The sequence below is a fragment of the Anser brachyrhynchus genome (assembly GCF_964034855.1).
Source record: "Anser brachyrhynchus genome assembly, chromosome: 1".
NCBI classification, from domain to species: Eukaryota; Metazoa; Chordata; class Aves; order Anseriformes; family Anatidae; genus Anser; species Anser brachyrhynchus.
In genome coordinates, this window is record NC_137694.1 from 186,159,066 (window position 1) to 186,173,940 (window position 14,875).

A 14,875-nucleotide genomic window follows, 5' to 3' on the forward strand; every position below is an offset into this window, starting at 1 on the left:
TAGCTGTTCCTGTTCCTCCTGTGGGCTATAAGTATAGGATCAGCTGATTTCAAAGCTGAATTCAGTGAAGAAATAACGCTGAGAGAATTTAGAAGTGTCAAGTGTGAAATGTGAAGTTCTGTCAGTATGACAGAACAAAATCAGTTTTGCAGACCCGAGGCAGAAGAACCATACCACACTACAGCTGAAAGGAATGCAGGAGGGATAGACCTGAAGGGGAAGTCTGTTCAAATATGAGAACTTAAAAACAATGATCAACAAACCTGTATTATCATTCCAGATTCCACAAGTCAGTCTAAGTGATGGATCTCCACTGCAGAGTCTTTTATGTAATCAAACAAATTGGCCTGTAGAAGCATGGGGCAGGTGGAGACTAATCAGTTCATCTTATCTGTTACACCAGACAGAGTACTTGACTCAAACAGATGAAAGGCTGAGGTCTGAAAGGATTATGTTGCTACAAGGAGAAGGAATTTGGAAGACTAAGTGGACAACAACTCTTGTTCAGTTGGATTTAATTCAAGTTGCTGTGTTGACTAGAGCCTAAGAGCAACAGATAAGATTGCAGAAGTTGCATTTGCTTGCGCCCATCTACAGAGGACTCCAGAGGACTCATGACTGGATTGCCTTAACATGAACTTTTCAGAGTAAATAAGAATCAAAAGGAAGGAGAAAATAGCTATTTTCCACAGTGAACCACTAGGGATTCGCAGGAATCTGTGGTATTCAACACATTCATAAACAAGTTGGGTAGGTGAGTAAATAGCAAGGTGGCAAAAATATATAATACCAAATTATTACTCAAAAGGGACTGAGAAGTAAAATTGCAGGTGGAATCCAACATAAATAAAGGTTAGTTTCAACCCAAACTTGGAGGATCTGAATCTGAAGGAGAACCTTACCCTGGCTTTTCAGAAGCTGAAGATGCCAAACATGAAAAGCCTGGAAAGCCTGGTCTTTAAATTCAGCTACTGCCTTACATTTACCTCACAAATTTGAACTTAGACCTTGTTAGCCAAAAAAAAAAAAAAAGTATAGAAAAATGGTGGGATCTTGCAGATGTGAGAGTACAGAAAAATCAGTGCTAAAAGGGCTTGCAGCAAATGAAATATAGAATGCCTGTTTTCCCCAAGGCCTTCCCTTTACAGTATAAACACAGCAAAGCAAAGCTAGAGCCTAACCTAGGCCCACAGTGTTTGAAATGGCCCATCCTGAAATAATGTTGTGGGACTGTTCTCAGCTAATTGGTTCCAGAGAAAAGGAATACAAGAACACACATTTAAAAAGGGAGACCTGAATTAAATCATGAAGGGATGGGGGGAAACAACTTTAATTTTTATTATCAGCATTCCCTATTCTGAAGGAGAAAGAAAACTCATCATTTGGTAGCAAGAACTTTTGATGAAAGTTCCAGTAAACTGTAATATGACTCATAGCATAATTTCTTGGGCAGCATCTGTCTTCAAACGCTCTGGATGCGTAGGAGGAATGGTAATCAAGGAGTTTTAAAAGATGGCTTTTTAAATGACACATGGTGCACAAAGGAGAAAATAAGATGAACAAATTTAAAGATAGATGGAACAAATTGGAAGGCAGTGTGGATGGACTATCAACCCTTGGGACTAATTTTCCAGTTTTCTCACTGAAAATTTTGTAGGTTTTTAGATCAGTTCCATACCTCCAGCTTTCTTTGAACACCTAGGTTCAAAATCTTGGGGCTTTTCAACATGGATTTAGAGAGCACAGAGAGAAAACAAAGACAACTGGATTAAGCTAAAGGAAATCAAGAAAACATGACTTGATGTATGGCATCTTAGTTTATGATTTCCAAAGGCTCAAGTAATTGGGGAGGACAGGCTTCATAATGAATCTGACTGAGGGCATTCAAGTGGGAGAAGACTATTCAGAAGTTCATATTTCAAATTATCTCAGCCTGATACTCAGAATGCTTCAGAACGGAAGAGGGTGGTCACCTAGCCCAATGAATGGCTAAATGATAAAGAAAACAGGTCTGGTGATCCACAGTTAATCACTGAACTCTGGAAAATATCCCTAAATGCAAAATTTCTTATTCTAAACAAGTGTAACAAATGCCAGAAACATACGGCAGGATTTTTATCTCCATGACCAACCTTCTCTCTCGCAAAACTATCATCACAAATCCTGCAACCTTTTCAGGAGGATCTGAGCATGGATAAAACTCTCAAGGGATTCTTGCTACACAATTACAACAGTCTTTATCATTATAATCACTGTACAAGAGTTCCCCATATGTTCATCATTTATTCCATCTGTGTATAATAAGGAATACATACTGATTTGTTTCTGGTGATGGGACAAAAAGAGCATAAAGGAGCAATATGTTTAGAGAGTATACAAAACTTTCTGTGATTCTAAGACATCTAACCCCTCTCTTAGGAAAAAAGCTTGTTTCCAAACCAAACACTGAGATGCCTTTGTAAACAAAGTTTCACCCTGAAGTAGCATTAATGTGCTGGTTCTCACCCACAGCAGTGTTATGTTAGGCAAGCTGAAACCCACACACAGATGGGGCCAGATTGTGGCCAGATCCTCGAGTCCAGATATAACCTAACTTGGAGGCAGTGCTGGGGGAAGGTTGTAGGCCCTCCAGAGGGCTCAGCATAGCACATTTAACTGCCTAGGGCTGAGAAGAAATTTCTGCCTTGGATATAAGCTATTTTGGGGAGTGCTATTGCAGATCATGACTGTGTATAACACCATTCTTGAGAAATTAGATTGCCTCATACCAGCCTGAACTGAAATGGGGGAAAAAAAAACAAAAGACACGCAGAACATGAGCCTTCACATGACTTTTAGATAATAGTGATAACTGAGAGTAGTGATGGGCAAAACATGGACCGGACATTGTCTAAGAATGAAATAACTGTGAAGAATTTCCAATGTAATAATTGTGAATACTATGTGTTGTAGTAATGTGGTGAAGGGACAAGACATAGAATGTGTGTAAATTGTCCATTTTGTTGGTGTTGTGATGATGTTATATTTATTTTGTTGTGAGTTTCTTTCTTTCTCTTTCCTTCCTTCCTTCCTTCCTTCTCTTTCTTCTCTTTTTTTCTTTCTTTCTTTCTTTTTCTTTCTTTCTTTTCTTTTTTTTCTTTTCTTTCTTTTTCTTTTCTTTCTTTCTTTCTTTCTTTCTTTCTTTCTTTCTTTCTTTCTTTCTTTCATTTTCTTTCTTTCCTTTCTTTTTCTTTCTTTCTTTCTTTCTTTCTTTCTTTCTTTCTTTCTTTCTTTCTTTCTTTCATTTTTTCTTCCTTTTCTTTCTTTTTCTTTCTTTCTTTCTTTCTTTCTTTCTTTCTTTCTTTCTTTCTTTCTTTCTTTCTTTCTTTCTTTTTTTTTCTTTCTTTTCTTCCTTCCTTCCTTCCTTCCTTTCTTTCTTTCTTTCCTTTCTTTCTTTCTTTTTCTTTCTTTCTTTCTTTCTTTCTTTCTTTCTTTCTTTCTTTCTTTCTTTCTTTCTTTCTTTCTTTCTTTCTTTCTTTCTCTTTTTTTCTTTTTCTTCCTTCCTTCCTTCCTTCCTTTCTTTCTTTCTTCTTTCTTTTCTTTTTTTTTCTTTCTTTCCTTTCTTTCTTTCTTTTCTTTCTTTCTTTCTTTCTTTTCTTTCCTTCCTTCCTTTTTCTTTCTCTCTCTCTCTCTCTCTCTTTCTTTCTCTTTCTTTTTCTCTTTTTTCTCTTTCTCTTTTTCTCTTTTTTCTCTTTCTCTTTCTCTCTTTCTTTGATGCAAATGAACTTTGTGAAGATTTTGATGATTGTGATGTAAGAGTACATTTTATTGATAGTTCTTAAGTATTCTTTTCACAGAGGCAAGGGGAGGAATGCATTGGGTTTACATGACAAGGATTTGGTAGTAGGGGGGGCTGCTGGGACATAAGGAAATCTGTTCTGATCTTTATAGCGACTGGAAACCTTTGGCCTACAAAGGTTTTCAGGCATGTTACTGCCAGGGCTCCATTTCAGGGCCAGTTCTCTCTGTTTTCATAAATGACTTGGATGCAGGACTTGAATGCATACTAAGTAGGTTTGCAGATGACGCTAAATTAGGAAGAGCTGCTGACTCCTTTGATGGTAGAGAAGCCTTGCAGAGAGACCTGAGTAGCGGCTGAGGCCCCTTGGTTTGTTCAGCCCAGAGCAGAGCAGGCTGAGGGGAGGCCTCATGGCGGCCTGCAGCTCCCTCACGAGGGGAGCGGAGGGGCAGGCGCTGAGCTCTGCTCTCTGGGGACAGCGACAGGACCCGAGGGAACGGCATGGGGCTGGGACAGGGCAGGGCCCGCCGTGGAGGGGCGGGGCGTCTCCGTGCCCCCGCCCCCGTCTCCGTGGCGACGCCGCGAGTCGCTTCCCTCCCTCTCCCTCCCCCCGCCCTCTCGTCTCCACGGCGACCGCTCCCTCCCCTTCCGGCGCCGACCCGGAAGCGGCGGGGCGGAAGCGGCCGGGGGGCGCCGCGGGGGGCTGAGGCGGGGGCGGATGAGCGGGCGGCGGGGGCCGCAGCGCGGCGGGCAGGCCCCGGGGCAGGCCGGCCGGCAGGTAACGGGCAGGCCGGTAGCGGGCCCGCCGCACGCACCGCCACCGCGGGGGGACGGCGGGGGGCTGAGGCCGGCCGGGAGGGCGGGGGCGGCCCCCCCGGCGCCGCGGAGGGCCGCGGGGGGCGGTGCGAGGGCGGCGCGGCCTGGCCCCGCTCGTCTGTGGGGCCGGGCCCGGCTCTTGCCCGGCCGCTCTCCGGCCTGGGGGCTGGGCTCAGCGTGCGGCGGGGTGGGGGGGGCGGGAGGCTGCTCGGAAAGCGGCGGGGATGGGGGGAGGCGGCTGCCAGCAGGTCCCAGCCGTGCCCAGCTCTGAGTCACTCCGCCGGTGTTGTCTGGAGGAATCGGTACCGCGGCGAAGGAGCTGAGTAAAGGCTCGGGGAGGCGGGAGGGAGCAGGCGGTGGCACCTGAAGGCATCCGCCCAACCCAAGGCTGATGTGGAGGGCAGATGCGACAGAAAGAGTTTCCCCAAACTGACATTATGCACGGTGGGATTACTTAAGTAAACGTTTCACATATACTGGAGCGCTGTAACGTTCAAATTTCAAAGTAAAATTGACTTCAGTTTTCCCCATCTCTTCACTGACAATGCTGCTAAAGACAGGATTTAAAAATCAGAGTTTGTGACCTGTTTTTTTTCTTCATACTTTAAAATGAAACGGCATAGGGACAGTATCTGAGGGCAAAGGCATCTAAGGGACACACTGGTGCTGTGCAAATTTGATTCGCTTTCTAATTGACAGCCTACTGTGAGTCAGTATTAAAATAACATCTCAAAACAGTGCTAGGAGGCACTGCAGGTGGAGGTGTTGTCTGTGGAATAATACCTTCATAAAAGCAAAACAAAAAACTAATAGGGTATGCTAAATATTCTGGCCAGTTGTCATTAAAGAGTCAAGCATCTCTGGATTTGATGTTAGGGGTGTCTAGGCAGACTGCTACAACAGAAAAGTGTTCTTGGCTATGGAATTTCAATTAGTTGCTATTACTTTAGTATAACTAGCATAAAATGGTTGTGCAAATTAGTAGCAGCCATTAGAATAGGAACCTCTGCACTTAGACTGAACAGAATTTTCTTGCTTTTGGAGGAGAAGATGCTATACAGATGAGATTTAAGTGCAATGAACCATTTAAGATGTGTTTGAATAAAATGATGAGTTTTGTAGTGATATTTTTTTCTCCTTGATCTTTCAGTACCCCAGGTGTGACCATAAAATATGATTCTTCACCAACTGCACCAAACTTCTTAAGTACTTCTTTTGCCACTTGGTCACCTGGCTTCAACTACAATGGTAAGTTATGATTCAGAGAATGTATTTTCAGATCTTTTCCTTGTAGCCTATTACCTGTCTGCCTGATGAAAAGAAAGCCATTAATGTTTGATTTTCTTAAAATTCCGATTTTGCTTATCGCTTCAGAGTTTTGTCATTTTTTTCGGTGATGTTCTTTCATAGCTTGTGAATACTTTTCCTAAATACTTACTCGTTGTCCATTGCATCACAGGAATCATCACATAAAGTGATGTGTTTTCAGTCATGTATAGTGTTAGACAGTGGGTACAAAGTGCACGTCCTTCTTCCACACTACTGTTTTTTAGTATTCTTCTATTGACAAATACCAGTATTACCATGGATTTTACCTGGTGTTAAGCAGTCAGTGAATAGAATGCCTGAAATCATGCAGTTATCCGATGGGCTTATATAGCAAATGTTTGTTTAGGTGTTCAAATGAAAATGTCACTTTAAAAATGCCCTGTGGTGATAGGTTGCAATGAGTAATAGCACATCATTAAGTGCTTTTTTCTCCATGGATGGGGAGGAAATTTTGTGTTAGAGATACTGTAGGTGAATGGTAAAAAAAGCCTGAGTAAGTATTTTTCAAAGACACCACAAAGGAGTTAAATCTGTTAAAATAAATGCTGTTGAGTATACTATGCCATGGGATATAGGGAAGCTTTTGCTGGGATGTTGGTGTGTTAGGTTTAGGCATATTTCTTAGCGGATATTTCTTTCTTGGAGGATATTTCGGAGCGGAGACTTTGTTTTCAACCACCTAACAGTATGTAATAAGAAACTCTTCCTAAATTGCAATGTTCTGAGTGCAAGATCTTCATTTATGTCTTGTAGAAAAATGCCTGATCTTTGGCATCCGTGCCTATGCATTAAATGTTTTCTTGCTGAGCTGCCGCTCAGGAAAACTTTGGTCTAACCTTTATGTGGAGATAGCAGCCAGCTTAAAGGAGAACAGATTTTATATTTTTTGTATGTAATTATTTTGATTAATATTCATCGTTATCTTTGTTAGGCATAATTCCCATTCCCACTTTTAATTCTAGCTGCCTTTCATTGTTCTAACATTTCATAATGTAGCCAAAACATTGCAAGTGTGGATGCTTGGTAGCGGGATTAATTACTGCTTATGTAGTTACAAGAGGTTTCAGTTGCTAGGTTTAGTATCTGCGAAAGAATGTTTGAGCCCATCTTCTATTAATTCATATCAGTAGTAATAGAGGTTTTTGTGGTGGCTTTTATGTACGAGATTTTTCAGCTAACATTCTAAAAAAAGCCTGTTTATAATTCTTGCAGCAACAAGCTTTAGAACTGGCATTGGATCGTGCAGAGGTAAGGAATAGTTATTTGCATATAATGTGTTGGGCTCACACTTAAGAAATATAAAAATGCAGCTGGGAAAAGCAGGGGGGTGTGTTCATGTAAATGTGTGTGGTGTGTGTATAAATAATAACCCATACATGTAACACTGGTTTTGCAAAATTCTCACTAAAATTGGTAGGTCACGTCATTGTCTGTTACCCATTGAACTGAGAATGTTGTCAGGTACAGTGATGATAAACCTTGCAGCACTTAAGTTTTCCCCTTTTGAAACAAGCAAATCTGTGTGCTGTGAAATAAACAGAGCAGTACAGTGGTGATTGCTCTAAATTCGGAGACAGCTGGCAGAAGTAAGTTGTAAAATCCTGTTTGTGTTTTTAAGGGTAGCCCAGTTGGAATGAAAAGGCAAGTGCCTTTACTTTTCATGCTGGCATCTGATGTAATGGCTGCCTTGAACACTATTAGTATTTTTTTAATTAAAATTATATTTGTAATATGCAGGTCTATAAAATAGAGAAACGTGGCATAAGTGCAAAAGACAAGGATAAAATAAAAAACTCCCTCAGCTAGTTATGTTGGGGAATACTTGATATGTAAATACTGTCAAGCCAGTACACATGAAATTGATTACATCTGAGCAAGTTAGCTTCAGTATGTTAGCACGTTAACTTAAGCAAATATTAGCTACTCCAATATAAAATGTGGATGTAAAATCAAGATTTTGCATGCAAGCCGTGCTACAGCCATGAAATGCAGTGTTTCACTGCTAAAATGAGATTCTTCCTTGTTACTGAGTATAGCATACAGTAGATCACATTTAGTACATTTTTAGTCATTTACCCTGTTAATTATTTACTGTATGCATAGAACAATGTCCATTAATGATCTAAAGTTGCATGGTAGCTAGAATTACATTTCTTTGTAATATATGTACTATATTTTAGTTTATCTCTTTCTTTTTCTTTTAGTATATCATTGAAAGTGCCCGTCAGAGACCTCCCAAAAGAAAATATTTATCCAGTGGAAGGTAGTAAGAGTTTTGGTATTTAATTTTTAAATAGTTTTTATTTGGTTTGATTTTGGTTACATTTTAAGCTTTTTTTTTTTTTATTCCAGAAAATCTGTATTTCAAAAACTCTATGATTTATATATAGAAGAATGTGAAAAAGAGCCTGAGATAAAGGTAAGTGGAAATTGCTGAACGGTTTTTCATTGCTGTCTAATGGGGCAAGTTCAGAATAGACTTTTTCACTTAATTCCTTTATTGAAAAAAAATGAAGGCTGGTGGCTGTAGTAGTTAGTGAAGGCTAAGACTTCAGTAACAACAATTAATGACTTTTGTGGACTAAACTGACTGTGTATTTTATCGCATCATAATTCAGTTTGAAATAAGAACATGGTGCTGGGAGGGCTGGTGACTACCTGATAAACCTAAATCTGTTCCTAAAGGTAATAAAGTAGAATGCTGGCATAGGCTTGTGACAGTTTTGCTCTTGAGTTGCTTTTTGTTATGTGAAAAAGAAATTTCAAAAGAACAGTCTAGAATGGAGAGGTGTAAGAAGTTTATTAGGCAACAGATAGTGCTATTAAAGTAGTTGGGTAATATGTGAATAGTAAGACCTAGTCTGGCTTGAGTGACCTGTTTATTCTGTTTCAGTCGTGCATCACTGACACAGTTGCAAGCAAATGTCAAGCATTGTTGTCAGTATCACTGTTTCTGAATCATTTGATTAGCATGACTGCTGTGGAAAAAATGTGCAGACCATTTCTTGAGAATCTGTGCTCTGCTGTAAATTCAGTTGGGTTTTTTGTTTGTTTCCTGGGATTACCAGTGAACTGGTAAAGTGTTTTGTGAAATCTTAACTTAAGCAAGGAAGCTTGGACGTGCTTAGCTACAGTAAATCAAAGGTGTAAGATCTGTGAGCTACTTTGCTGAACTGTGAATATCAAATGGAATGAGAAGAATCAGCTGTGGAATCTGTTGTGTTGCTGCTTCCCATGGTGAAGTAAAAACCTATCGGAAGAGAAGTGGGCATGAAATGTTACAATTATTGAGCAGCTGCAGTTCTTTTAATGGTTCTGACGTAGTTAGTTTTATTTAGGGTATGATGCTGATTCATATCACAAATGTGAGTAAGATGTTAAGCAAAATACAGAGGTGAGAAGATTAAACCATCAACAGCAAATAAGTAACGAGATATTTGAGCAGCAGGGAGAAGATTGGGCTTGCTAGACTGGAATCTTGGAAAAACATAGGGTTTTAATACTATAGTTGCTAAATCAGAAGGCGCTCAGCAAACTTACCCAACTCTAATAAAATTAAAGTAGTGAGGAAAGTTTTAGCACCACAGTAGATGAAGTGGATAATTGCTGATAAAGATCTGAATTAAAACTTGCTTAATCTTTATTTAGTGGCTTATTTATTGAGGTATTGGAAGCTTATGAGAGCAAAAGTTTCTATTTAGACCCCTTTTTCACAGAACTAAGATGTGGATAGTTAACCAACCAAGATAGTTATCTTGGTCGTACGTTGTGTATTCTAATTACTGAAAATGAGAAGCTCAAAGATTGAGATGCAAAGTTTGGAAGACAGTGCTGTTGTGAAACCTCATCCATGAGTATGGACTGCTCGGTCATCTCAGTTTACAACAAGGAAATAGTGTTCTGACTAGAGACTGGCCAATGACCTTACAGGTTTTGATATACAGAACTGTCAAAGCTTCTGTTCCACTACTGCATCACTTTGATGATACAAATTCGAAGTATGTTGTCCATTCAGAAGCAATCTTTTCATTCATACTGAGTGTTATTTTTCAGTTGTATCTTAACTCTTGTAATGCGACCTTTCTCCCATGTTCATGTTTCCTAGCCTGCAGTTTGGTCATTTATATTCTTGTTTGCTTTTGGTGTGCATAGGGAACACCAAATTTTCCACACTCATTCACAAAGGACTAATAAATTACTCATCCTCTATTAGTCCAGGCTTCCCATTTGTTCACATGCATGCTAGTGAGAGTAGTAGTTATGCTGAAGTGATTCTCTAGAGCAATTTGTGTCCTTTAGATTCCTGTGCAGTACTGCTGTACCTAAACGTTGACATAAATATAAAATAATTTTGGAATTGTTGTAGGCACAAATGTGGAAAGAGACTTGGGCTCTGGGCTGGAAGGATTTAGGCTAGGTAGGTAGTTGCTACTGTGTGGACCTGTTAGAGGGCAACATCAGTGAGCAAGCATGAAAATATCTCAAAGTAATGAAAGTTTCAGAACAGTGTTAATGAAAATCACTGGAATTAAGTCATTTGATTTTCCATGTTGGACTAGTACAGAAATAACAAATAGTACATCTGCTACTTTGGTATACAAGGGTTCCTAGGGACTGTTCCCCACGCTGGCAGATGTGGGGAATGAGTAACAATGATACCTGAACATGATACCTCACCACACAATGGTGAGGGCTTTTTCTTTGTTTTGGTGTTGTTTTTTTCCTTGGTTAGTCTCTAATGATAATGATGCACACTGTTGGATATATTTGGGGAGCTGTGTAAAATGTTATCTTCTTATATGTAACTAGCACGTGTGAGGTGATGTAACACTTGGCGATGATAATCTACTCTGAAGAAAACCAAACCTCATTAGTGTGAAACAGCCTTTTTAGATCACAGCATTCCTCAAGTTTGATCTGTTAAAGCTTATCTTAGGTGTTACTTATGAAACTGAAATCTTTTGTGGAGACTCTGTGGGTCTTGTCTTTAATAGCTACAATAATACTAGTCTCTGCACTTATCTAGTAGTTGCAGTCTTCTCTAAGAATCTGATTTAGATTCAATGAGGTCACAAACATCCTTAGGCTTCAGTATACTCCTTGTGTTTTGTAACCAAATAATGCCTCCGCAAAAGGAGGCATCTTCTGAATTGTAGGGTTGGGTTTTTTTGTCAATATATACAAAACTCTGCTTTGCTCTTTCAGTTTTCTGAAAGAACAATGCTTGTCACGGTTCACACAGTTAATTTTCACGTAGTTGATACTTCTGTTGAGGTTGAGAGAAAATAAAATTGTGATCTCTTTGACTCTGTTGAACAAACCATGCGAAGAGAGGAAAGAAATTGGTTCTGAATTTCAAGCAAAAATAGTCGTATGTTCTTAGATGTGAAGAAATCACATATGTTTTACTAATGTGAAATTTTAAATTTTAAAGAATTGTTTAAAACGTTGTGATAATCTTTAGGTTATAATATTATACTTAATTTCTTTATGTTGAATGCTTAATTCTCTGATTAAAATATATAATTGCATATTTATGTAAGAGAACAAAAATACTAAATAATCCTTGTTGCTCTTAGATCAGAACCTTGTCTCATGCAACCAGTCATATTTAATCTTCCTTTGTGTATAACAGTGGCCATGTAATTTCCCCTGGTAATTCCTGCACTGAGACTGACTTGTAGTTAGCTACGCTGCTGCTATACCTTAGGAAGTCTTTAAGTAACGCCTCCAGGGTTGGGTATCTTATGATTACTCTTTTTTCCCTCAAAGAATAATTGTAGATTTCAGTATATGGGTTATTCTAAGCATTTTGAAAATGGTAGACTTCATATAAAGCCATCAGAACTGCATAATTGTGGAATGAGTTTTTCAATCCATACCCACCGCCACCACTGCCTCTCAGTACCTGAGAAAAGAACATCTATGACATAAGAAGAAACGTATGTGAAAACTAATTCTTAAATGTTTACCCTAAAGGAAGTATTCTGAAATAATTTGAGTATAAGATTTGTGATTTCACTTTGAACAAATCTTGACCTCTCAAAATTCTTCCTTAAATTATCTAACAGAAGAAAACACTTAGAAGGCATCTGCTCCCTGAAAATAGGAAATGCTGAATACTCACTTAAAAAAAAATAAATCAAAAACCTGAGTCTGTCTGCTGTTTTTTTCCTCAATGCTGCAGATTGAAAGGAACAGAACAAGACAGTAATTTTTAAATTTTAGAATAGAAAAGTCATAGAATCATAAAGGGTGCAAGAGTCCTTCAAGATCGTCTGGTCCAACCATCCCCCAACTGCCAATGTCACCCACTGAACCATGCCCCTAAGCACCATGACCACCAACCTTTCTTTGAACACCCCCAGGGACAGTGATGTCACCACTTCCCTGGGACAAGGTACATACAGTGACATCTGTAACCCTCTAAGATTTTGAAAAAGTGATGGCACCAAAGTTATGATGGCTGTTCAGCAAACTTGCCATAAACTGATGACTCTGCGGTAAAAATAACAGACATGAAAAACTTTGAATTCTGATTTTCTCTAATTACTGAAAAATCAGAGAAACTATGAACTCATGAGTTTATAGAAGATTATGATCGTGAGCACAGACAATTTCTTGTTAATAGACAAGTTATTCACTTGTCAGGCCCTGCAGAGAATAAAAGAATCTGTTCTGATCTGAATCTTGTTCTCTCTTAAAAGGGAATCTGTTCTTGCATGTTCTATGCATTTGTAAGGTGATGCTGGGGTTAATGAAATATGTCAGAAGTCAAGGGAAGAACCCGGGGTAATGGGGTTTGAGGGTTTTTTTTAGGCTTGCATTTCATAAAGATGGTAAATACCCGCAAGAGCTTTTTATGGAGATGATCAATTTGAAGAATTGGTCAGAAGCTGTAAAACAGGCAATGAAAAATTGACTTAAGATGTTATAGTGAGAGACAAGAACAGCAGCCATAATAAAGATAAAATCAGAATTTTGTGCAAGAATGGTGCACTGTCAGAGGATAAGATATTAAAGCAATGTTACAAACATAGCCATGGATGGAGTAATAGCAAGCATAGCATAAAAACACTGTCTCAGTCTTCTTAGAGAGGAGTCACTCAGTATTCTTTATTCAGTGGTAGTCTTCATAAGTCACTGGAAGAGGAAGACAGCACCTGTGCTTTCTCTGTGCTACTTCCCACCCATTACACAGTCACTGCAGTGTGTTCACAGAGGGAGGAGTGCTGCTTTTCTGCTGATTCAGAGAGGGTTAGGAGTGTTAGCTTATTAGCTGATGCAGCCAAGGTAGTGTAACTGCCTTGTGCCTCTGTGTCTGAATCCTTGCAACATACTGCGGTGAACGTTTGAGAAGTTTAATACACCTCAATCCACTTCTTGATCTTTAAAATGGTTCCAGACAAGATCTGAGCTTAATACCCGCTCTGAGCTACTACCTCCAAAAGCCAGCTCAAAGGAGAAAGGTCCTTTTGTGGCTATTGCCGTCTTCGTGCTTACTGAAAAGTAATTTTACCTGCTAATTATTTTTGGAACGCCATTTTTTGTACACCAAAAACACCAATTTACTCCAAAGTCTTGGAGAGGCATTATTATTTTAAAACGTGCTAAGCATCCATCCTAAGAAATTTAGTTCATATGAATGCAATGCCAAAAATGTTCTCAGGTCTGTTTGATTGTCCTTTCCTTTCTCTGGTCTTCTGCCATTCTCCGCCCCCCCCCCCCCCCCCCCCCCCAAAAAAAGGCAAGAAAAGACCTGCCAAGTCATAACTGGGTAACTGTTACTGAACAATAAAAATAAAATAAAAACAAACCTAACATGTTGTTCACTGAGTAATGTGATTAGGTCAACGTAATAATTTTTACAATTGAATTACCATTATATATTTTACTTATCTTAGGTTTAATGAGCAGAGGCCTCCTGTAAAAATAATTTTTTCCTATTTCTTGTACATGTGAACAAATTTCTGCGGAAAAAAGGTAAATTGTTCTATAGAATTTTTTAGTGATTGCTAGTCAGTTTAAATAATTCTGGGCCTGTGATTTCATGGAATAATGTCATTAGCTGAATAATCTTTTTTATTAAGCTCATGAAAATAAAGTTGTATTAGAAATATTAACAGTCTTATTAGTAACTTCTAGAGGCTGTTTTAATTCTGTCCCAGTGAGATCCAAATGGATTTATTTTTGCTTTTTAATTTTTAAACGTAATTTTACAAATAATTTTCTTAACGTGCCTTACATAACCTGGTGATCTTTTTTAAATCAAGTCTTACATAATTCACAAGTCCCTTCCTATTTCCCTCCTAATACCATTGCACAACTAAATATGAAATGGGTGATCTTTCCAACATGGAAATCGAAAGTTTTCCATCAAAAGATGACAGTATCTCAATTGTTAAGAATGAAGATATCAGAGGAGTTGAGAGTTGACTTTGTTTTCAAAGGGCAGTTACTGTATCCCAGGATATTTCATGCTAGGTGTAAGTGAAGAGGCAATAGCTCTACTCTGTACTCAGTGATTTTTCTGAAAATTGAAGCCGTGCACATAACAGAGGTGCTCCAGCCCTCTGATCATCCTCGTGGCCCTCCTCTGGACTCGCTCCAGCAGGTCCATGTCCTTCTTGAGCTGGGGGCCCCAGAGCTGAGCACAGGGCTCCAGGTGGGGTCTCACAAGAGCAGAGCAGAGGGGGAGAATCACCTCCCTCGACCTGCTGGCCACACTTCTTTTGATGCAGCCCAGGATACTGTTGGCTTGCACTTGGCCTTGTTGAACTTCATGAGGTTTGCACAGGCCCACCTCGCAAGTCTGTCCAGGTTCCTCTGGCATGTTGCCCACACAGCTTGTTGGCAAATTTGCTGAGGGTACACTCAATTTTCTTCATTGTCCATGACTAAGATGTTAAATAGCTCCAGTCCTAATTCTGACCTTTGAGGAACACTGCTCAT

General features: G+C 39.4%; 1 protein-coding gene across 11 annotated transcripts in view; it reads left to right on the plus strand.

Annotated features, from left to right (window-relative positions):
• Window positions 1–4,411: 4,411 nt before the first annotated feature.
• SUPT20H (SPT20 homolog, SAGA complex component) overlaps window positions 4,412–14,875 on the plus strand; it is a 35,324-nt gene continuing 24,860 nt past the window's right edge. For all 11 annotated transcript variants that reach the window (XM_080575767.1, XM_080575771.1, XM_080575776.1 and 8 more), the window contains exons 1-5: window positions 4,412–4,556; window positions 5,745–5,842; window positions 7,136–7,171; window positions 8,128–8,186; window positions 8,276–8,342. In XM_080575767.1, the coding sequence (XP_080431893.1) occupies window positions 5,840–5,842; window positions 7,136–7,171; window positions 8,128–8,186; window positions 8,276–8,342 (165 nt within the window). In that variant the 5' untranslated portion in view covers window positions 4,412–4,556; window positions 5,745–5,839. The remainder of the gene's footprint in view (window positions 4,557–5,744; window positions 5,843–7,135; window positions 7,172–8,127; window positions 8,187–8,275; window positions 8,343–14,875) is intronic.